Genomic DNA, 25,163 nt, shown 5'->3' with positions numbered 1-25,163 from the left:
AATTTACTTGGAGTAAGTTTGCCCATCACGAGTCATGAGTACACACCTTCCAGCGGGGTGGCTGTGTTAGTCTCTAACAGCAAAAACAAAAACCTTTTAGGGTGTGTGGCACCTTAAAGACTGACATATTTATCATGGTACAAGCTTTCATGGACTAGAGTCCGTTTCATCAGACCCATGAAGTGTTGGCAGGATATAGAGAAACAAATGGTAAACCGTGGAGTCAAATGACAATGGAATACAAAAAGCACTGACTGTGAAAATTCAATTAAAAGCTACAGCGTATGCAGAATAAGCACAGGGGCCATTTGCAACAGCACTCTAGGGTCATCTCATAAGTGTTCCAAAAAAAGGAGGGGGGGGGAGAAATAGTTATAGACAGTCATCCTCCCCCACAGTCTCAAAGAGGAGCAAATCTATACACTGGTCCTGTCCAGGAACCAGGCTTGGTGCAAAGTTGTTGCCATCCTTTACATTAAAACGTGACGCCCCCCCCCCCTGCCCGCTCCTCCCAGTGTCTCATTCGCTAAGTAGCAGGACAAGAGCAGAATCAAGAGCTGGACCAGGATACCGCTTTCTTATTTTCATTTTTCATTGAAGCGACCTGACTATCATGCAATTATTCCACACATGAGTTTATCTGACCTTAAAAGATTTCTGGGCAGTTACTGGGCTGTGGCCCTATACACATGTATTGGTTAGTTTTACCAGGTAAATGTCTCTTGATAGTAACAAAATATTTTCTGAAACACTTTGGGAACGGCTACCATTCTGCCTTGTTGCTTCCTAGCTGCCTTATTCTCCGCACCCTCATATCGGCCGTAAGCCTGTGGCACTACACTGCCACACTACAGCAAGCTAGAGGGTGAACTGCAGCTTTCAGCCCAGCAGGGATTGACTTCAGGAGCCTTGTAGAGCTGCTAACTCTGGCCTAACTCCTCAGCCTGAGCAACTTGTCAATTTGTACAGGCTAAGCTGTGATTACCTGAGCCGTTGGTGTGCCTGCTCGGCCACCCACCTGCCTCTGGGCTACCTCCTGTGACCGGAAACCAGTAATCTAGGATAACGTGGGCTTGCTCAGGTTGTATAGCAGAATGCTGTTTGCATTGCAGGGACAGGGTATCAATAGCAGAAATGGATGTGTAGAACAGCTTTCCCCAACCAGGTGCCCTCCAGATGTGTGGGATGGCGACTCTGGGAATTGTGGGCAAACACACCTGGAGGGCACCCGGTTGGGGAAGGCTGGTGGAGCAGAATCTATTTTCATGGGGCTTTGCTGACACAGAAGGTGTCGTTTATCGGTTTGGAGATGAGGATATGATCTGGCACACAGCTGCAAGCTTCGGTTCATCTCCATGTAACACCATTCCAGTAGCATTACCAGCCACAGAATATTGCCCCAACTACAGAACTAGAGCTACAGAACGCTTGCCTCTCATATTGCGCTTCTCTTGAGATTGGTTGCTTCTGAGTGTGCATTTTAAATCTCCCCACTGACACAGATAGCATTGCCATAGTAATTAATGCTAACATTGTGAGAGAACAGCACATTTAAGACATGCTGTGTGTGTGTGTGTAGCTTTTTTTTTCTTCCATTCACAGGCAGAGCATTTTGGCTTTCCTTGGCTTTGGAAGGTGGCTATTCTACAATGATAGCACATTTTGTGGCATTATTAAAGGTTGCATTTCTAAAGCTGAAAATATACTTTTAGCTAGCAGCATGGCAACCCGTGGCTTCATTCGGAAACGAGAACGGGGAAAAAGATTTGATGTGTCATAATCATGCGAATGCTATTCTGGCAATCTTTATTCTATTGATTTAGAGAGCTTATATCCTGTGCCTTTCAATTCGATCACTTTCTCAAAGTGATTTGCAAATTAAGATAAAAACAACACAGAAATTATTAGAACATCAAATCTAGATATAAAATGATATACAACAGGACGCACCATAAAGCCGGTGTAAGGTACAAAGGTTCACAATACAGCTAAAAAGCAGCAGTAAAAATCAATAGCTATACAGTAAAATAAAAGTTTTCAGATGGTCCCTAAAACTTTACAAAATAAGTGGCAAGAGAACAGAACAGAAAAGGGCCTATCGCTAGTAGCCAACCACCTGGGTGGAGGCGCCCAGAGGAAGGCCTCTGAAGATGTCAACATCTGGGCAGGTTCATACAGCAGCAGACAGTTCCTGAAAGCATCAGGGAGTCTCCAAGGGAGACTGGCCATACGTGGCTAGCCCTGCCAATTCCCTTTCACAAGCAGCACCCATAAAGAAGCTTAGCTGACCTGCCCCATTCCAGAAATAAGCATTTCTGCTCATTTTGGGGCTTGTCCCGGAAGTGCCGAATTTCTGTTCTGCAAGCAGTGGGTGCTGCTTGCCCAACGGAATGGGTAGGTGGTGGACTCTGCAGGTGGACGGACAGTGTTGGATACTGGCCCATTATCTTCACTGCTGAGGCTATGTGTATACTATGTGTTCAAAAAGAAAACTTTCTGCATCTTTTGCAGAAAGAGGCCAACCAAATTCTACATGAGGAAACATTGAATCCTGTGACCTGTATGAATTAAGTGAATTGGGCCATCCTTGCTTACTTGCCAGAATTTGTTTTGTTTCTGCTGATTGCTGGAACAGGGAAGGAGCTGTACCAGCAGTACTGGCAATGACAATTATTTATATTTTCTTTGGTTTATAAATAATAGTGAAGCAATCAAAATGGTTAGGTGCTATACTGAGACACACGCGTGCACATACACACACACAGAGAGAGAGAGAAACAACAACACAGACTCTGCCTGTGGGCTTACAGTCTAAATTTAAATACAAGACACATTAGGACGGAAGGGAAGAGGGTCAGTGAGGAAGAGATTAGCAGGGCGAATAAATGTGTCTTAAGGAGGCACTTGAACGTAATCATGGGGGAGGAGTTCAGTGGCAGCGAGCTGCAATGGGAAAATGGACGCAGGTGGCAAATCTGGTTCCATTCTTTCATGTAGAGAGAGAAGATGGATATAGAGGAGCAAGGGAATGGAATCATTTTAAAGTATTTTTATTTATGTAGGGATGTCCCTCAAACTTCCATCTTGTTCCCCATGCTATTTAACATGCACATGAAACCTCTGGGAGATGTTGTCCGGAGTTTGGGGGTTCAGTGCCTCCAGTATTTCTCCTTTCCATCTTAATGCAAGGAAGCTGTTCTAGTTCTCAGTCGGCGACAGATGGTGGCAATGGACTATATGAGGGTAAACAAATTATTTGTCCATCTAGTCCTGAACCTTTTAGACGGAGATGCAAAAACCTTCTGCGTGCAAAACTTTCTGCATGGTTCATCCCCAAATGAAGAGCTGGTACACAGGAACAAAATTATTTTCTGGGAGGAAGTCAGGCCAGGGCCTATCCCAAATAAGTCGGGAACAATCATGGCTAAGAGTATGAGAAGGATTTCATATTAAGGAATATTTCGGAAACAAGATTAACGTGATGGGGGAGCCATGGGAAAGCCACTATAGCTTGGAATCAAAACTGAGGACACGAGAAAGAATGCACATACTAGGGGAGAAAATCCAGGTGCACAGAACAGCATCCTCTAACATCCACCCTCTTACTCAGCAAATCCCAAACTATGGGCCAGGACACATCAGTGGGTGGGTGTCGCTGTGGGTGTTGCTGCTCTGATTTGTAATCAAACGGCATGGTCAGATCATCCATTTATGGAGAGGGGCAGCGCTCAGGTGAATGTCACTGTGAAGGTTTGAGGCCTACAAAGGCAAAGGGAAAAATGGTCAGGCCTAGAGACCTGGAGTTTTCTGTTGGGAGGGGGTAACTCTGAGAGAAGTAGTTTCATGTCTCTGGTTAAGTGTCAGTTTCATTTCTCCACTTAAGTTTAATTTCTTCAGGTTTGAAGCAGTACTTTTGGTTTTGAGGGAGGAGGGTATGTAAGGAGAGTGAGTGAGCCAGTAAGACGAGAGACAGCCAGAGTGAGAGAGTGAGAGAGTGAGAGTGAGAGAAGAGCCTGGAGAGAGAGCAGGAAGAAGCAGCCTGGAGAAGTCTTAAGTACAGCTAGGGTAAAGGAACTTGCATTTTGCAACTTTTACTTTCTTTTAATGCCTTTTGTATCACTCAGCTCTATTGTGTAAATACTTTTAGTTGTGATTTGCTAGCTTTAAATTTACCAATAAACTGTTGTGGTTAAACCTTGTGTCTAGAGTGTTAAGTCACCCCACATCTACAGCCTAAACCCCATGTTACTGGGAAGGGGAAGTTTAAAAGAAGGAAGGTGGGACTCTTAAGGAAGCAAGAGATCCTTAAGGAGTTGCTCAGGGGGTCCAGGTCATGACAGTCACTAAGGGTGCAATCTTATGCAAGTTTATACAGAAAAAAGTCCTACAACTCCCAGCATGCCCCAGCAGCTGGCTGGGGCATGCTGGGAGTTGTAGGACTTTTTTCTGTCTAAACATGCATAGGAGTGCACCCTTAATCTTATTTTTACACAGTGTAGGAGTAAACCGGGGTGGGGTAGTATGGGCAAACGGTATCTCTCATTCTAATTGCTCTGCCCTAGGAATGGGTGAGAGTTTTGTTTCAGTTCAATTCTGATAATAATTTACCAAAGTTTTCCATATTTAGGATAAAAGAGTACTGTTAGGGAAAGCAGTTAGGGCTGGGGTTACTTATCAGGCTGTCACCACTTCCAGGTAACCGCATTCTGTGTCCCTAGCTTTGGCAGCTTCCACGATGTCCAGTGTTGCTTTAAATCAATCAAGAATAAAATAAGGACTGTCGGAACTCACTACCTGTAGTGTGTGGGTGTGTATCAGGCTAGTGGCCACCAATAGTGGCCAAAGTTTAACTCCTGTTGGGGAAAAGAAATCTCCAAAAGATTCAGATTCTTAATTTCTATTCTTGTTTTTGTGAATATTTCCTAAAGTATGTTCCTAAACTATACAAACTCAGAAAGATTTCACAGACAGACAGACAGACAGACAGAGGTTAGTTCTTCTCTCTCTCATTCCCTCTTTTAATTTCCTATGCTAACATTTCCTGTGCACCTCAGAGCCTTTTTTTATTTTCCTAGCAGCTTTGGGGCCACGTTGGTCTGGAACCACATGAAGCTTATGATGATGGCCGTTGTTTTAGTGAAAGTCTCATCAAATGCAAAGTTGATGGAGTCCTGCAGAGGTATTTCCACCACTTCAATCAGCTCGCCTTCTTCTGGTTGGCCACCTCCTTCACCGACTTTCATCTCATCGGTTACCTCAGCATAAAATAACGTCTGCTTTGATCCTGTCACACCAACTCCAGACCTTTAAGGGTGAAAAGCAAAGAAAAATGAATATATATACACACATATATAAAGAAAACCTTGTATGAACACCTATCAAAACAAGAATGTTCCCCAGCTGAGTATGGTGGAGCCACACTTGAGAGGAAACATGGGCTGATAAAAATGGCAGTCCCATATGGAATTCCTGTACTTCCCTTCCGTAATGTGTAGTACAACTCATTCTGTGTACTGAAGTAATTGAGTTTAAAGTTTTCCTGCTCCTCTGGTCACTACGTAAGTTATATTATAAAATGGGCAGGGTGCGAGGAACTAGACCAGCTTTCCCCAACTTTGTGCTCTCCAGATGTTTTGGATTTCAACTCCTATCAGCTCCAGCCAGCATGGCTAATGGTCAGGAATGCTGGGAGTTGCATCTGGAGGACACCAAGTTGGGGAAGCCTGAACTAGGTAGAGGGTTGCCATTTCTAGCAGCAGCCCTGTGCTTCTTCTTGGTTCAGAAAAGGGGAACTAGACTGATTGAGGAGTGGAGCATTTTCTCTAAAACGAAAGTTACATTGTTTAGGAAGAAAAGGTGGCTAAAGGGGGAGACGCTAGAGGTGTCTAAAATTATACATGATATGTGGGGAGGGTGGATAGAAAACAGATTTTTCTCCCGCTTTCACAAGACTAGAACTCAGGGTCACCTGGCAACATCAATTGCCAGAAGATTCAGAACAGACAAAAGGAAGGACGTCTTCACACCATGCATAAATAAATAAATGGGACTCACTGGCACAAGATGTGATGATGGATCTATATGGCTTGGAAAGTGGATTAAACAAATTTGTGGAAGAGGAGAGGTCTATTAAAGATTAGTCATCATGATGGCCCTATGGAACCTCCAGATTCAGGGGCAGTATTATGGTGTTGAATAACACTGGTTTGTGAGCAAAGGCAGGGCAGGGCTCTTGCCCTCAAGGCCTAATTGTGGGCCTCCCAGAAGCATCTGGTTGGCTATTGTGGGAAGCAGCACGCTGGGCTAGCTGTACCTTTGTTCTGATCCAGGAGGCCTCTCCTTAGGTTGATGTTCTTATACTGAGTAGCCTTGAGATTTCCAGTTCAAATCATTAATTAGCCTGTCACCGATTTGTTGCCTATTCTAAGTCGATATTAAGAAAATGACATATATGCAGTAGATCTCTCTGATGACCGTATTACACTATAGTCCTTGGATAATTTACCTACAAATCTACTATACGTTTTCTAAACTCATGTTTAAAAATGGATACTCATTCATTGTCCTACGCTTTGAAAGAGTGAACCATATTTGAAATTATAAAATTTATTCTTTAAGAAAATGTAATTTAGGTGAATGCACAATCTGGTATATAGAAAAAGTATTATAGCATGCTCATGAGCAAATCCAAAAACCATGGCGTTCTTTGTACTGCATTCCAAATCTATGCACACACACAATGGGTGAGCTGATGAGCAATTAAGGTAATTTCCCAAGGTAATTTCTTTGGACCTTGCACAGTTCTGAGGTTATAAGTGGCAGGTGCAAGAAAAACACACACACACACACACAGAATAGAAGCAATTGACACACAATTATATAATATTATACCATCTGCAGACAGGTGTACTGGCAGGTGATCACCCTAATTACAAAGCATTTCATTGTACTATGGCCATTAACCACAATGCAGTGAGGTTAAAATGGTAGTTATGCATAGATGTCGACATAGAGTAGCCTTCCCCAACTTGGTGCCCTCCAGACATCTTGGCCTGCAACATTCCCAGCCAGCATGGACAAAGCCTGGCGCAGAGTGCAGCATTACACAATATTAACTCTACCAGGTATGATCAGACTCAGTACACTGTATTTCACTATTGGAAAACATCAAAGCAAGCCCACTTGTACAATTAAAAACGAAAGGAGTGAGGCCCTAGCTTAGGATTCAGTGCACTTCTGAAATGTATCCACAATTTGAGAAGGGGGACTGCATCCTCTAGTGCTTCTCAGGGGGTACACGTCTGGTCAGACCCAACAGTGCCTGGGCAACTTAGAAACACTCATTTGGGCATCAAGAACACTCCTCAGCATTGGTATACTTAAACCACGGCATTTGCTACCCCAAGATGTAGTGATGGCCACCTACTAGGGTGGCTTTTAAAGGGGATTAGACACATTCAGGGAGGAGAAGGCTATCAATGGCTACTAGTCCTGACGGCTCTAAGCCACCCCTAATATCAGAGGCAAGATGCCTATGTACACCAGTTGCTGCGGAACATGGGTGAGAGGGTGCTGTTGCACTCATGCCCTGCTTCTGGGCTTCCCATGGGCATCTGGCTGGCCACTGTGAGAACAGAATGCTGGACAAGATGGTCTGATCCAGCAGGGCTCTTCTAACGTCCTTATTTAGTTAGTTAGCATTTCTATACTATTTCTCTATGGCCGAAGCAGACCGCAAAGCAGGGCACCACATATACAGCACAGCCACTGGAGTTTATATTTACCTCCAAGTCCTAACTTGTTGGCAGTGACCTGGGGGAGGCAGAACCCTTACCACCTGGTAAAGAGAGAGAGCATGTAATCTCAAGGAGTTTTGTGGCTTGATCCATCTCTTCCCAATCGCTGCAGGTGTCTCCTGCTCTTTTGTTTGTCCAGTCTGCAAGCATTCTGTCTCCTCTGCTTCCTGACTCCGCACACTTATATGGGAATTCTTGGTGTGTGCATATATATGCATGTGTGTGTGTGTCTAGGTACTGGGATGATTCCCAGATGTGCTGTTGAAGGGAGTATTCATGTGTCCCCTTTATGGTCACTACATCTTGGCTATGCAATAATGCCTGAGCAGCCAACAGAATCTGCAGCATAGAACAGGCTGAAACAGCACTGGTGATCTGGTGACACCCAGCTGAGCTAGGAGGTCTGTATGGCAGATCGTGAGTGGGATCCTGCTGTTGAAAAGGGGGAGATGCACAGCACGGGCACATACTGTAGAAACATCTCAGATCAGGCCTTGACTTTTCCAGTTAAACATTCTCACAGGGCTGAAGAAACCTGGTGCAGACAGTATGGCCGGGTTCAGAAGATCAGTGGTGGGAACAATGCAGTGTTGGTTGTTTCCCCTGCCCCTGTGTGTGCTGGTCACATGACCGGGAGTACCCTAATTACCCGTGCTGTGGGTTGCCGTGTCATCCAAACCCAGCATGTGGCGTGGGCGAAGAGAATTTTCACCCACCCTACAACCCATGGCTTGCAATAGGGTTGAAGGGTGAGTGAAAATTCACTATGCTCACATCACACACTGGGTTTGGACGACACGGCAACCCGCAGCATGGAGGGGGTAATTAGGGTAATCCCAGTTCCGTGACCGGCATGTGCAGGGTGGAGGAAGCAACCGACGCTGCATTGTTTCCCCTGCTGATTGTCCGAACAGCCTTTATGTACGTACGTACATATGTGTTTGTATTTTAGAAAATGTTTTTACTGTAGAATTTTATTGTTTTAAACTGTTTTATTGTACGTTGTACATTGCCCAGAGTGGCTGGGCGACCAGCCAGATGGGCGATTAATAAATTTAATAATAATAATAAAAAATGTGTGTGTTTATTTAAAAGGGATTTCTGTTACCCCACTTTTCAGGGCATGCAATAATGATGATGATGATGATAATACAATATTATAAAAACATGAACATACGAATCACAATTAAACACATACACACACAGCAGCAGCTAATGATTTTTAAGCACCAAATGCAGACGGGAATAAATGTGTCTTGGGAGCGCTTGTGGATCCAGCACTGCTCCTGGCAAGTCAGGTGACAGTAGTGGCCAGGAGTGCCTTTGCTCAGCTTTGTTTGGTGTCCCAGCTGCAGCCTTTCTTGGGAAGGAAGATCTGGCTACAGTGATTCATGCCTTAATCACCTCTCATTTAGATTACTGAAATGTGCTCTACGTGGGGCTGCCCTTTAAAAGTGTTCAGAAACTACAGCGAGTTCAAAATGTGTTGGCTAGACTTTTGTCTTGAGTAGGCCTTGTAGATCACATTACACTGGCCTTGCACCAACTTCACAGGCTTTGTTTGTTTCTGGGCACTGTTGAAGATGCTGGTCTTGACCTACAAAGCCCTAAAGTGTTTGGAGCCAGGATATCTGAAGGACCCTCTTCTTCTTCCATACAAACCTGCCCATAATTTATTATTAACCTTGGAGGCCGTTATATGACCCACCACCTAAACGGGCCAGGTTGGTGGGTACTCGAGACAAGACCTTTTTGGTAGCAGCACCCCGACTGTGGAACTCCCCCATGAGGGAGGTGAGATTGGCTCCTTCCTTATTTTGCTTTAGATGAGCAGTAAAGATCAGTCTGTTCCATTGGGCTTTTAATATTGTATCATTTTTTGTTTATTTTTAATTTTACTGTATGGGGGGAGTTTTTTTGGGGGGCTCCTGTGTTTCTTGGTTATACAAGACATTTTAATCATATTTTTATTGCACAACATCCTGTATGCCTGGTAGGCAGAGGGTGGAATTTATAATTTAATAAATAAATAAATAAATAAATATTACAGAAATAGTATGTTGTAGGGAAAAGGGCTCCAACGCACACATGGAACTCTCTCACCTGCAAGGCCTCCCCTCTTTTTGGAAATGGAGAGAGCAGATCTGGATACATAAATAAAATGGCATCACATGTTCTTTCAACATTGTTGTAGCTACAGAACATTCGCTGAATGATAATGAAAATGCTATGGACAACTTCTAGTCTGATCCTATGTATGTTTACTCAGGAGTAAGTCCCAGTGAATCCAACGAGGATTATTCCCAAGTAAGTGTGCCTATGACTGCTGCCTTTGATTCACACTGAAGAAAGCACCTTTTCATCTAGCATGCCAGTCCTCTAATCTGACTGCAAGGAATAGCAAGAGACATCTCCTCTGTTCCACTCCCCCTCCCCCTAGCAAAAGCTCGTTAATCCAGCAGGAAACGACATTTGCCAGGATTGACAGCTGTGGATTTGTATTTAATTCCCAGTTTTTTTCATTTTTTTCTTTCTCTCCTTTTTTAAAAGCATGTCAGTGTCCACTTCAATAGAGTTGTCAAGAGGAAAAGCAAAGAAAGTTTCCCTTCTTTTAAAGTCACCACTTCTCCATACATTTTGACACGCATCTCCAAGTATGAGAACAGATGCTTTTTTCACAAGGCTACAATCTGGGAAGGCAGAAGGCTATGAGCACATTTTCATTTTAGATTATTTAATTCTTGACATTTCCTTAATTCCAAATACTAGGCACATACTACACACACACACACACACACACACACACACACACACAGTTGGCTTCTCCTCTCAGATCTGCTTGAAATTTTGACTTAAAAACAAATACTAAATCCCTTGTAAAAGAGCCTTCTTATGAAAACAGCAACATTAGGATAACAAAATGTATCCCAAAATTTGGGGCGGGGGTTGCTGGTTTTTCAAAGGCCTGCTGTAATGCCCCAAGGGCTGGAAAATTATTTACTCCAGTAATTCTTAAATGAGATTATTTTGCTATGCAAAACAAATTCATTGTAAAACTGTAACTCTCCTGAGAGCCCAGTGGGTTCTCTGCTGTGCCTCTGCCAGTTCTGTTGCACTCATGGGACCCACTGCTTGTGGAAACACTTATTTACAGATCGGGACAGTCCTGGAAACAAGTGTTTCTGCTTGTTTTGGGTTATTTTTGGAAGTGCCAAAGCTAAGTTGCATGAGTGAAGGGTCCCATGACCACGTAGGCACAGAGGGATACTACCCTAGAGAAGGGTGCTTATTCTGTGTCTGCATTATTTACTGCTCTGGCATTGCTTACTTGCAATCAGCCCTGGCAAGTGTGGGTAGTTCAGGCATATGCCTGCATCAGGTGTGTTTGGAGTGGTCTTGGGTTTTTTATTTCAAAAATTAGCAGAAAAATGGCCCCATATAGTCAGTGGAGGGGGACAATATTAGAAGACAGACTGAATAAGAGAGTGCTGCTGATAACAGTAGCCCCATATTCAGTTTTTCCCTCTAATCATTTCCCCACTTATCTGTAACATGACATCATCCTGCCTTCCCCACTCCCTACTCAAGATCATTGGCTGCTGCTGGCAGGGAAAAGCATAAGGTGATGACATCACAACACAGTTAAGTGTGCTTAAATGTTAGTGAGAGCGGTGGGGAGGGACAAGGAGACACAGCACAGAGCTACCATTTTTGGTGGCAGCTCCATGTTGAATGTAACAGTTTTGCCCTGAGTGACTTTGCACGACTTTAAAAAAAATGAATGGGAAAGGTTTTGACAATGAATATCCCAGAACTTAAGAGGGGCATTGTTTGACTTCTTTGGAAACTGATTTTTGGAAGATTTTGATTTTGTGCAAAAAAACCCGGCCCAGGAAGTGAAGTGCTTATCAGTAACCTAACAGCAACAGGTGAAGGCAGGTGAAGACTTTTCTTTTTAGGCTACTGTTGAAACTAGGATAAAGCTTTTATTACTTTCCTTGTCTTTCTGTTTGGTTTTTGAGTGAACTGGATTTAGGGTGGTTGTTGACTGACCAAAGAGAGGCCATAGGCCAGTAGCAGAGCACATACTTAGCATGCAGAAAATCTCGGGTTCATTCCTTGACATGTCCAGTTAGGCGGAAAAAACCCCTCAAATAGCAGGGCAGGGAAAGACCTGATAAGACAGTAGTGGGCAATGCAAACTAGTGGTCTCACTCAATTCAGGGTAGTTTCAATATCCTGTTTGCTGGTATTGTCACTGTATGCTGCCTTGATCAAATGAATTACTTGGAAAGGTGGCTAATAAACTTGTGTGTGCACGCATGCATAAATAGCAGCATTTGCTACCATCTCCTCAGATTTCATGAAAAAGTACTGGTCCTTGAACACACTCTATGACCTTCAAAAGGAAGTAGAGTAATAGAAGATTTTGGCTTCTATTACAGATATCTATTACACTGATTATGCTTATCTGTTTCACCAGTTTATCTATGCTTTAAAGCCTCTTTTCTGTCCTGAGGCCTTCAGTGTTAGACAGTTGAAAGACAAACAACCTTTCCTTTTTCCTGCCTTCATCTTTCAAGCTCTTCTTGTACATGTCACTCCCACCAATTCATGGGATGTCAAAAACAAAAGAATGCCGTTCGAACACAGGCCTCAACAATTTGTGTCCCATGGCCTGCTGATCACAGCCCACTGGCCACATGTCACAGCAGGCCACCAGGGGCTCAGTAAACGTCTTCCATTTGCTGCCTGCCATGGACTTCCAGAAAAAGGGGTGTCAAAATAACCAGCAGGCTACAATATATGTTGGAGTGACATTCAGCTTCACGAAGATTTGCCCAACCGAGCGGTCTTTGAAAATCATCAAGCCCAGACCTACTTACCTATATGAAGTAATTCTCTTCAGGCTGGCTATGGGGACTTCATAGCCACACTCTTCCATTACTTCTTTGCAAGCATTTTCTTCCAAAGACAGCTCTGGCTTGTCTACAATACCAGCACAGAGTTCATATGTTACTCCTACTGATGCAGGCAAGCCATCCGGCAGAGGACGCCAGCTCTCCTGGATTTTGCTCCCAAAGTCTTGAGGATACTTCCGCTCCATCTCGCACATGTAGACGGCTGACAAAACACAAACAGTAAAATCAGTCACTCGCCATCTTCTTGAACGGAGGTGTGAAACCTCTTTCAGCCTGAGGGCCAAATTACATTTTGGAGAAGCCCTGGGGCATTCCAGAGGTGGATGGGGCCAAAGGCAAAAGGGGGCAGGGCCAAATGCCCAAAATAGCAGCAATGTTTTATCTTAAAGCTCTTATTGCCTGTAACTAGGCCTCAGTAGAAGCATTTCAACCCTTTAGAACAGGGAAAAAATATGCAAAAGCTGGGAAATAACCAAACGGCTGACGATCAGGAAAAGGGGGTGGGGCCAGGGGAAGGGGGTATGACTGTCTGGGGAAACCCAGAGGGCCACATTTGGCCCAAGGGCCTGAAGTTCAGCACCCCTGTTCTTGGGTGGTCCCATTCCTCTGATCTTAATAGGAAACAAAACAAGTGAAACAACCACACCTATAGAGCAGCTGTAGTAAGCATGGCACACATACAATCAGGAACAACCCCATTATGCTCTGTACAAAAAAATTAAGAGTGTACACACATCACATTTCCCAACATGGGAGAGAACAAGGCAATTCCTCCTGACAGAGAGCTCAGCCCCACAGAGCTTTTGTCAGTATGTTGGACCAACTGTTTCCCCCCCACCCCCAAATGCTGCTTGTTCTTTCCCAGGTAAAGTAACATAAATGTAGATCCTGTGGGCAACGGGCTTTGGGGCTGGAGGTGCTTGCAGATGGAGGGCTCTTTGTGCTAGCAACCAGAAGGCATTGCACTGCTCTTCTGTTTTTTCTTCCTTAACAGATTTTCTGCATTAAAGAAAAACAAACCAACAGAGGAAGTGGTGGGAAAACCCAGGAGGGTTACAAGTAGAAGACCCCTCTGTAAATGTCAGTGACTGAGGTAGGGAGAATAGCAAGGAGAGACAAGGCCTTCTTAAATGAACAATGCAAAGAAATCGAGGAAAACAACAGAATGGGAAAGACTAGAGATCTCTTCAAGAAAATTGGAGATCTCAAGGGAACGTTTTGTGCAAAGACGGGCATGATCAAGGACAAAGAAGGCAGGGACCTAACAGAAGCAGATGAGATTAAGAAGAGGTGGAAAGAATACACAGAAGAACTATACAGGAAATATCTGAAGGTCCCTGATAGCCATGATAGTGCGGTCACTGAACTTGAGCCGGACATCCTAGAGAATGAAGTCAAGTGGGCCTTAGGAAGCATTAGTAACAACAAAGCTAGCAGAGATGACAGTCTTCCAGGTGAGCTATTTAAAATCCTAAAAGATGATGCTGTTAAAGGGCTGCACTCAATATGCCAACAAATTTGGAACACTCAACAATGGCCGCAAGACTGGAAAAGGTCAGTTTACATTCCAATTCCAAAGAAGGGCAACGCCAAAGAGTGTTCAAACTACCGCACAATTGCGCTCATTTCACATGCCAGCAAGGTGATCCTCAAAATCCTACAAGCTAGGCTTCAGCAGTATGCGAACCGAGAACTACCGGAAGTACAAGCTGGGTTTCGAATAGGCAGAGGAACTAGAGATCAAACCGCCAACATTCGCTGGATCATGGAGAAAGCAAGAGAATTCCAGAAAAATGTCTATTTCTGCTTCATTGACTACGCTAAAGCCTTTGATTGTGTGGATCACAACAAACTGTGGCAAATTCTGAAAGTGATGGGAGTACAAGACCACCTTACCTGTCTCCTGAGAAACCTGTACGAGGGTCAAGAAGCAACAGTAAGAACCAGACATGGAACAACCGATTGGTTCCAAATTGGGAAAGGAGTACGACAAGGCTGCATATTGTCACCCTGCTTATTTAACTTATATGTGGAGTACATCATGAGAAATGCCGGGTTGGATGAATCACAGGTCAGAATTAAGATTGCCGGGAGAATTATCAACAACCTCCGATATGCAGACGATACCACCCTAATGGCAGAAAGTGAAGAGGATCTAAAGAGCCTCTTGTTGAGAGTGAAAGAGGAGAGTGCAAAAGCTGGTTTGAAACTCAACATTAAAAAAACTCAGATCATGGCATCTGGCCCCATCACATCCTGGCATATAGAAGGGGAAGAAATGGAAGCAGTGACAGATTTTACTTTCTTGGGCTCCAAGATCACCGCAGACGGTGACTGTAGCCATGAAATTAACAGACGCTTGCTCCTTGGGAGGAAAGCTATGGCAAACCTAGACAGCATAGTAAGAAGCAGAGACATCACCTTGCCGACAAAGGTCCATCTAATCAAAGCTATGGTTTTCCCAGTAGTAATGTATGGCTGTGAGAGCTGGACTATACGGAAGGCTGAGGCCGAAGAATTGATGCCTTCGAACTGTGGTGCTGGAGAAGACTCTTACGAGTCCCCTGGACTGCAAGGAGGTCAAATCAGTCAATCCTAAAGGAAATCAACCCTGACTGCTCATTGGAAGGACAGATACTGGAGCTGAAGCTCAAATATTTTGCCCACCTAATGCGAAGAGAAAACTCTCTGGAAAAGACCCTGATGCTGGGAAAGACTGAAGGCAAAAGGAGAAGGGGACGGCAGAGGATGAGATGGCTAGATAGCATCACCGATGCAATGAATATGAACTTGAGCACGCTCCAGGAGAGAGCGCAGGACAGGAAGGCCTGGCGTGCTATGGTCCATGGGGTCATGAAGAGTCGGACACGACTGAACGACTGAACAACAATGGCGTGATAAAAGCTTTGTCTGGAAGCACCCCTGATCTGCTGCTCTTAAAACAAAAGAGGTGAGAGCAGACCTGTTAATCAGATAGTTAGGCATTGCCCCAGCTAATTACTTAGGGCTGATATTTCTTCAGGTAAATGGCAATGGAGCAAATAGAAAATCTGGAGTAGGTGAAGATATAATAACCATATAAAAAGGCATTTATCTATCCCTTTCTCTGAAATCTACTGCCACTGCAGACTCAAATGGTAGAACTCATCAAGTAAATCCACTTTAATAACACCCAGCCCTTAACAGATATTCAAGACAGCAAAAGGTTTTAGGGAGGCATGTGTACAAATAATCTGAACCCACTTAATGCAGCCTGCACATTTACATTTATTATAACTGAGCACGCAACTAGCAAGTCATAATAGCTGCACTTAGAAGGCACTGGAGCACTTAATGTTCTGTGTATTTTGAAAATAAGTGGAGGGGAGGGAACAATTACTGCTATTTTGCAGAACAGAAGAGATATTCTGCTAAATAGCAGTAATTGATTCCCTCCCCTCCACTTTTTTTTTTTTTACAAAATTTCATTCCTGCGAGATTTTTTTTTCCTGGGCATTCCTTGTACTTGGGGAGCAACTTCTGTCTCAAGGCAACTTCCATTTGTCAGCCAACGTGCAGATTTCACAGGATGCATTGATACTTGTTGGGACGTTGGACTGTACACGATGTACCATGTGCACAATGACGAGTGTTTCAGCCTGTCAACTCAGCTGCTGTTTCGGTGGAGTTATGAAAAGTATGCATGTTTGTTTGAAAAAGCCCCTTTTGAACATATACTACCCCCTTGCACAGATTGCGGAGTGGAATTTGCAAAAGATCTTTTGCATTAATCTAGAAACAGCTGCTGTGGTAATACTCTCCTAAAGGAAATGCTAAGCGCCACGTAATAACATCAAAGGAAACACACAGGGCCAGATTCTTATCTATCTATAGTACTGATTCAGTCTAGGTTGTTGTGCAGGCTGCTACAAGAGGGACCACTATTACTCGGAGCTCTTATTATAGGGGTGCCACCTTTATTATCCCCCCGCCCCGCCCCGGTTCCTGTAATAGCAGCTTGGCATGAATAAACTAAGCTGACAAAGCTGTTCCCATCATGGAGGTAAAAGCAGTAGGAAAAAGCATCACCTGCTAAGTTTTCTAAAGAATGAACAGGAGCAGGCCCAGTGGAAAAGGTGGCAACCCTACTTTGAGGTATCCCTTTTGAAATGTTGGCATTAAAATGTGGTTTCTGGTGGTACTGCAGTCCCAGGAAAGAAAGAAAAAAACAAAACATAACTGGAAGTTTTGGACTTGGAGAGGGGAAACTTTCCCATGATGTCTCCCTAAATGAGGAGACAAATCTTCATTTGGTCATGAAGCCTAAACATCTGGGACTAAGGTATATAGGGTGCTCTTCTCCCCTACAAATCCACCCATCAGTTAAGATCAGCAGATAAAGCTGTTCTTTACGTTCCTCCACCAATACAAGTTCAGTGGGTGGGTACGACTGAACGACTGAACAACAACAACTGGAGAGACGGCCTTTTCTGTGGTGCCATCTTTACTGTCATGCTGGCCCCAAGATACACTTTTCATTAAAACCAGTGGCTTTTGTTCATTGTTATGGTATTCATTTTATACTATATTCCTGTTTTCATCCATTTATCATTGCATTGTTTCTCTTTATGGAGTTTCTGTTAAGTTGCATGGTAGACTTTTAATAGTCTTATATAGGGTTGCACTCCCCTTGAAGGACCATGTGCACAATTTGGGGACACTCCTAGACTTTGTGTTACCTGGGGAAGCTCAGATGGCAGTGGTGGTCAGGAGTACATTTTACCTGCTTAAGCTGCAAAGCTATCTGGAGAGGGCTGTTCTTGGTTATTCACGCTCTGATGGCATCTAGACTGAACTAGTGTAATCCACTCTACATGGGTTGCTGTTCAGAACAACTGTTCAGAAACTTCAGCTGGTGCAGAATACAGCTGCCCAGATATTGTTGGGAGTTTGGTGGTCAGCTCACATGACACCCATACGACGTCAGCTGCACTGGTTGCCAGTGCGTTTCTAAGCCCAATTTAAAGTGCTGGTTTTAACCTGTAACGTCTTGAATGGTTTGGGCCCAAGTTACTTGAAAGACTGCCTTCACCTGCACCAGCCTGGCCGTACCCTGAGGTCATCAACAGAGGACCTTTTCACTTTCTTGCTGCCAAGGGTGGTTAGGCTGGTGAGGACAAGGAAGAGGGCCTTTTCGGTAGTGGCCCTGCACTGCTGGAATGAGCTTCCATTGAGGGTTCGTCAGGCTCCTTATTTGCAGGTCTTCAGGAAAGCTTTTAAGACCCACCCGTTCCTGTCCTTTTGTTAATTTCTAGGCTCTGGGTTTTATTTATAAGTATTGTTTTGATTGCATTTTATTGTTTTTGTATTTTATATGTTTGATCTGGTATTGTATGTTTTTATCTTTTATGGTGCCTTCAAAGGATTCCGACCTTTAAAGGTGGGCTAAAAATAACACACACACACACACACACACACACACATGCCAAAAAAGAAGACATCAATTTGCATAAAAGATGCATGTGCTGATTTATATGCATAGATGCAAATGTAGAGATAATTACTAGCATTTAAATAGAAACAGAATGCATTGACCAGGTGACCTGTGTGCCCACTCAGTCTGCTGCCCAGGTGCTAGCTAACTGTTGATGGGCAGATTCAAGTAGGGATGGTGCAAGAGTCCGAGGAGGGGATGGAGTCCAATGGACTCCCAGTACCCAACCACCTGGACCCCACTTGCTGGGCTGCAGGGGGCTCGCTTGCCTCATCGGCAACAGGTGTAATGTTCAGTCATCACCCCTTTAAGGCAGCCACAGATGCAACATTAGATTTGTGAAAGTAACCGAGTCACGGTTTCTGCGCACAATAGCAACTCGGTAAGGTGATGGATGGCCTCGCAGCACCTCCCAGGTGATCACCAAGCCATCCCATAGCTCCCACAGCGCAGCTCTTGCAGATGGGTGGCAACAGCAGCTTGTTGATCTCTGGAGCAGACGGAGATGAGTCCATCCATCCCTAGCTTCAAGGGCCCCCTGATTTTCCTTCAAATGCCCCTGCCCTCTCTTTCTCTCTCTTTAAACTGGACATGGATTGGACAGCCTTTGAAATAGAGGATGTCTTTAAATAGAGGCCTGTGCTCTGTGAAGTAGGACACATGGCCACCTTGTCAGGCAGGCGCCAACATTATGTTGCTTCTGGTGCCTCCTGAAAACATTGTTATTTCAGGAAGCCTTCCTTGAGTGACCCCCTGCCGTTTTATTGGTTTTATCAGAACTCTGTTTCTTTTTAAAAAGAGTAATTATTTTAACATGGTGCTTTTATTCTTCTGTATTGTTCACTGCTCTGGAATCTGTTTGGATGTGGAACAGTATACAAATTTTGTAAATAAATAAAATAAATCCCATCATGGTATACATTTCTTAAATAAATGAATGAATAAATTGGTTGTGTTGAACGTCTTTTGTCCTGGGGGCAAATTCAATTTCAGAGAAGCTCTTGGGGGCTGCATTCCAGTGGTGGGCAGGGCCGAAGGCAAAAGGGGGTCAGGCCAAAATACAAAAAGTAATACCAGTGCATATCTTAGCATTTCAATTTATTAAAATGGGGAAAAACATGTGAAAGCCAGGAAATCTCCAAACAATCTGCAGCTGGGAGAAAGGGGCTTGGCCCTTTGGGGAATCCTGAAGGGCCAGACTGTGATGTCAGGAGGGCTGGATTTGGTTTACATGTCTGTGGCTCAACACCTGTCAAATAAATGAAGCTCAGTCAGTGATTTAGGGCCCACCATTGCCTCTCAGTCTACTCTGCCTTGGAGGAAGAGCAGGATACAAATGTGATATTCCTTTTGGTGGAGAACCACCCCTTCCCCCTGAGTGTAAAGGGCATAAGCTGATAGAGAAGTTGATAGGACTCAGGAGAAAAATACCCTATCAGGAAGCTGGGATTGTTTAGCTTGGAAAAAAGGAGGTTAAGGGGAAACATGATAGCGGTCTACAAAATTATGCATGGTGTGGAGAAAGGGATAGGGAGACATTTTTCTCCCTCTCTCAAAATACTAGAATCCGGGGTCATTCCATGAAGCTGATTGGTGGGAGATTCAGGACAGGGAAAAGGAAGGGCTTCTTCACACAGCACATAGTTAACTATGGAAATCACCACCACAGGATGTAGTGATGGCCACCAGTTTGGATGGCTTTAAAAGGGGGTTGGACAAATGTCTGGAGGAAAAGACTATCAATTGTTACTAGTCCTGATGGCTATGCGTTACCTCCAGTACCAAAGGCAGTGAGCCTATGTACACCAGTTGCTGGGGAACATGGGTGGGAGGCTGCTGTTGTGCTCATGCCTTGCTTATGCGTTCCTTGTCAACAGCTGGTTGGCCACTGTGTGAACAGACTGCTAGACTAGATGGACCCTTGCTCTGATCCAGCAGGGCTCTTCTTCTGTCCTTAGAAAGCTTTATTGCATGGTAATTTACCAGCAGGTTGAGTGCAACTTCCTCTGACTACAGAACAAAATATTAATACCACGACTATTCACAGGCCCACCTGTTTCTTAGCGCTAAACCCTTACAGCTTTGCTTCATTGGAGAACAAGAACTAACGCAAAGGAAGAGGATTACCTGGACGGAACTGCTTCACCACAACAAAGCACTGTCGAGAAGTATTAAAGATCAGAATGGCCACACTGAGGAAGGAGGAGAGAAAACAAGACAAAGAACCAGATCAATGCACTTGTAAGAAAGCAATACACCATCATAGGTTTTAATGGGTTTGGGGTTAGGCCCTAGAAGGCAGGATGAGTTAATCACAAGTACATGAGCTAGGGACATACAGCAGTATCCAAGGGGGCACTTAACGCCCCTGTCAATTCTGTTGCGCCCCACCGATTGTGTTGAATTCACTATTGGTATATAGGGTGTGATGCAGTGGCCTGGTTTCTTGAAACGTCTATCAGACGTTGGACCTCCAACGTTTTAAACAAGTCAAAGCAGTTGCCACCATTGGGCGAAATGGCAAACACATGCATCTGATGTCAGTTACTCATTAGGAACCATGACCATCTTTACTAATTTCTGTGAGGTTTCTCTGGGGTAAGTGCTGTCACTTTGAGAATACGAAGTTATCACCAATAAAGTGAAACTTGTATCAGAATGGACAACAGATTCTGGCATTAAGTTTGTGCCAGATACAGTGAAGGGGCTGAGAGAAGAAATGACTAGCAAATAATCACCAACAAATTTAAAAAATCAACAAGCATCATCTTCTCAATCAATAATCCCTCAAAGATGTTAACAATAACTAGCAGTATATTTTGAGGCTATAAAACAGCCTTCTGAAACCTGGTGCCCTCCAGATGTTTTGGACGTCAACTTCCATCAGCCCTAGCCAGCATGGCCTATGGCAGGGGTGCAGATCTTCTGGCCAGTGGGGCACACCAGTCCAGCCTGTGTGGCCTCTTGGATTCCTCCAAGCCCCATCCCCTAGAGAAATCCCCCTTGGAGGGCATCCCCCCACCCCCACGTTGCTATCTCTGATCTGAGACTGGAGATAACAGTGGAGATCCCCAGGCTGGCATGCACCAGCAGCAGAACCCCTGCTGTTATCTTCGATTTCAGACTGGAAATAGCAGCGGGGAGGCCCAGGTCCCTTTCTCCATGCTGGGAGGAGGCACAGTTCCATGCCCCCGTCTAGCATGAAGAAAAAAAAAAAAGGGAGTGATGTCGGGCCAGACCTCATGATCTCACCCAGCCCACAGTGGGCCGGGTGTGTGTGGGTATCTGGCCCCCACCCCAAAACAGTTCTGCACCCCTGGCCTATAGTCAGGGATGAAGGCAGCTGTAGTCCAAAACATTTGGAGGGGACCAGGTTAGGAAAGGCTGCTGAAAAGTCCTTCTGCATTCTCCATTTCTTTTGGTTTCCCAACTGACTCTGACACTCTTCCCTAACTGCCTGTAACCGCCTTGGAATGCTCCCATTAATCACAAGACGCTTTTCACCAACAGACTAAAGGCCTGCGGCATTACGCATGTACAATGGCTAAGATCTGGAACCTAATGTGCTTAACACAAATTATGTTGCATGTATTGGATGTACATAAATGATGTATAGCTTGCTTTTTACTGTGGACTCAGTGTGAGTTACAGCAGTTTCTGCAGGACAGACAAAACTTGAGTCCCCGGGGGGGTCATAAGTTTGCAAATATCCACCCCAATCCTAAGGTTTTACTCAAAAGTAAGTTCCACTGACCTCAATGCGACTCTCTCCTGACTATGTGTGCTTAGGACTGCAGCCTTAAGCAACTGGGCCCTCCAGATGTTTTGGACTTCAACTCTATCCTTTGGGGAGGAGGTATATTGGGAACAGAAGAGAGGGTTTTCTCGGTGGCTGCTCTGGGGCTTTGGAACTCCTTGCCAAAAGAGGCCACGCTAGTTCCTTTTTTGTTGTCCTTCTGCTGGCAGGCAAATACATTTTTATTCAGACAGGCTTTTTGGCATCTAAGCAGATTTGTGGCCGAATTGGGTTTTTAATCTGATGGGTGCTGTTATCTCATCCTTACTGATATGCTTTTATTTTTATTTGTGTTGTACTGGATATCTTTTCAACTGATGAGTTTCATTGTTTTAATTAAGTAATTTTCTCTGTTTTATTGTTAGCTGTCTTGAGTGCTATTTTAGTGGAGCATTAGATAAATAAATATTTTTCCGCAGGGATAAAAGATACCCCCCACCCGTGCTGTGGTCTTGAACTTCATCAGGCCCCTCCACAGCTTCTATTAAAGTTATAGAAATTAAGTACGCAAAGCCAAACTATACATTTAACGTAACATGTACTTTGTCCCTCAGTGCATGTAAATTCATATTTGTCCTTTGTGTCTCTTGCATTCTTCCTCTCTCTTGTAGTTTACTCCATTGTCAAAATACGTCTTATGCTATTCTATAGTGCACCATGTACATAGATGAATCTCTTTAAAGAGAAAGGCGGGGCGGGGGGAGGGAGGGACGGAGGGAGAGAGAGATGGAGGTATTAGGATCATGACAAAAAGCCTCATTTAGATGATTTCAAAGGAGAATTCAATACCAATTAGCTCTGACCTTCCAGCTCATTTCCAATGTATCTGACAGTTGACACCCCAAGCTGACACCCTCCAGATGTGCCGGACTGCAACCCCCATATTTCTCAGCCAGGATGGCCATCCTACCACTAGGCAGACTGAGGCAGCTGTTTGGGGGTATTAAGAAGGGCAGCAAAGTGTTAGTTAATTAATTTATTATTATTGTATTTTTACTGCTAGGGAGGGGGAGATGCGCGTATGGGATTTTCTGCCTCAAGTGCCAAAACTAACTTCGCCAGCCTTGGTCATTAAGCACCTTGTCTTGGGGGGGCAGGCAGGGGTGCTGTTTGCTGCTCTATCTCAGGCTGCAAAATGTCTTAGGCCAACCCTATCAATGAAGTATCTTTGAAGGAATAGGCCCAGTCTCCAGAGTTGGCCTGATACAGCATGAGGACCTGCAACCAGGATGTGTTCAGGAAGCATGATGTGTGCACGGAAGTACTTGGTAGTGGCCCAAGGCCCTTTGGATCCCTATATATGCACACAACGGTGCTTGGAACTCACTCACTGAATGGCATCAAAGTTACTATGGTGCTTCCACAACATGCAGAAATGTGAAAATTGGTACGCGTATAGATCAAGACACCCCAGTGAATACAGAAGTCTGAGAAGGGGACAAATTTTACTTTTCTCCTCTAAAATCTTGAGATAGGAAGCCTTCCTTATAACAGGGACCAGCGCTCCAGAGCAGACAAGCCAAACGATGACACAAAATGCTGGATTATAGGAATTCTACCGTCACATACAAATTCTTCATCGTTTAATTTTGCTACGTCAGAAGTATAAAGCTTCTTATCAATCAAACAACAACAACACAACAGAAGAAATTTCCTACATTCTTTTTACATAGAATTTATCCTGTGTTTTTTGTTTTTCACGCAGTGTTAATGCCAACATCCTGACAAACACATTTGTTAACTGATATATAAGATTTCTGTGATAGCTTGTTGACTACTTAATATTAATTCTGATTGATACCTTGCCCTATCTCAAAACCTCGGGAATCTGTACAGATGGCTGAATGATTATAGCTGAAAACCACTGAAGATCTGCAGATAGAGAATATAAAACTGAGAGATGCTCGGAGTTGATTCACTCAGTATTCTGGTGCAGTCTCGTCTTTAATTCCTGATCTGTGAGAGAGCAATAACAAGTATTCCCTCACTATTTAAATGAACAACCTCTTAATAAAAATAAAATATTTGGGCTTCCGTATCACCACACTTCAACGATTTTATTTCCCCTACATTTCCCCCTCTACCTCTTACACTTCCCTAAGGCTATTTATCTCCTAAACACCCTACCCCCCAATCACCATAACATAGGGCATTTTTTTCTATGAGACAAAATAGGAGGAAGTTTCATTCTCTTATCTTTGCTCTTCACCGCTCTGAAATCTTTTGCTGTGGAGTGGTATATAAATATTATAAATAAATAAGGTAAGTAAGTAAGTAAGTAAGTGCTTATAGCTTAAGGAACTGACCAAACAGGAATCAGGGTTTCTGATAACTACAGAAAATTTAGTCCTCTGAAGAACCCTTTGAAAATTGTCTGGAAACTTCAGCTAGTCCAAAATAGGGCAGCTAGATTGTTAACAGGGACTGGCCAATGAGATCACATTACGTCAGTACTTTTCCAGCTGCACTGGCTGCCAGTCCATTTCTGGGCCTGATTCAAAGTGCTGGTATTAACATTCAAAGCCCTAAACGGCTTGGGGCCAGGCCATCTGAAGGATCGCCTCCTTCCATATGTGCCTACCTGGACCCTAAGATCATCCTCAGGGGTTCTTCTCGGGGAGTCCTCATCAAAGGATGTGAGGCAGGTGGCTACCAGGAAGAGGGCCTTTTCTGCTGTGGCACCCCAGCTGTGGAATGAGCTCCTTGGTGAGGTTTGCCAGGTTCCTACACTGTATGCCTTCCAGCGCCAGGTGAAGACCTTTTTATTCTCCCAGTATTTTTGCATTTTAGCTTCCTAAACTTTTAGCTCTGGTGTTTGGAATCTGTATTTTAAATCTCTGCATTGCTGCCAGGTTTTATTCTGGCTGTACTGTTATATTTTGGTTTTAAGCTTTTATATTTTATATTGTTTTATGCTGCACTTTGTGGTTTGAATTTTTGTGAACCACCCAGAAAGCGTTGGCTATTGGGCGGCATAGAAATAAATAAATAAATAAATAAATCCCCCAAACAGTCTGGAATGAATACGGCATCAGTGCCACGACAGCGTACACTACAGCTTCCTGCTATCAGCCCAACCCAGGACAAGAGGTGCTTTGTATGTTTCTGGTTGAGTACTGTAGAGCCCAATTCAGATGCAGCAACTGTCTGAACATTCTCTCTCTCTCTCTGTCACA

At 44.1% G+C, this 25,163-nt stretch overlaps 1 protein-coding gene and 1 long non-coding RNA gene across 10 annotated transcripts in view; one reads left to right on the top strand and one right to left on the bottom strand.

Moving 5' to 3' along the window:
* Positions 1-110: 110 nt before the first annotated feature.
* Positions 111-8,927, top strand: LOC146356962 (uncharacterized). Its single transcript, XR_014788156.1, has 3 exons — positions 111-1,165; positions 1,242-4,065; positions 5,079-8,927. It is a non-coding gene; the product is annotated as an uncharacterized LOC146356962 (long non-coding RNA).
* Positions 4,433-25,163, bottom strand: part of NUDT14 (nudix hydrolase 14) — a 70,351-nt gene continuing 49,620 nt past the window's right edge. For all 9 annotated transcript variants that reach the window (XM_084837188.1, XM_084837197.1, XM_084837176.1 and 6 more), the window contains 3 exons: positions 20,319-20,383; positions 12,683-12,920; positions 4,433-5,304 (listed from right to left, as the gene is read on the bottom strand). In XM_084837188.1, the coding sequence (XP_084693314.1) occupies positions 5,064-5,304; positions 12,683-12,920; positions 20,319-20,383 (544 nt within the window). In that variant the 3' untranslated portion in view covers positions 4,433-5,063. The remainder of the gene's footprint in view (positions 5,305-12,682; positions 12,921-20,318; positions 20,384-25,163) is intronic.

This window comes from Heloderma suspectum, chromosome 1, assembly GCF_057233095.1.
Source record: "Heloderma suspectum isolate Gila_16-S chromosome 1, 16-S_ref, whole genome shotgun sequence".
Taxonomy (NCBI): domain Eukaryota; kingdom Metazoa; phylum Chordata; class Lepidosauria; order Squamata; family Helodermatidae; genus Heloderma; species Heloderma suspectum.
Note: the sequence above shows the minus strand (reverse complement) of the source record. Positions and strands in the feature narration are given on the sequence as shown.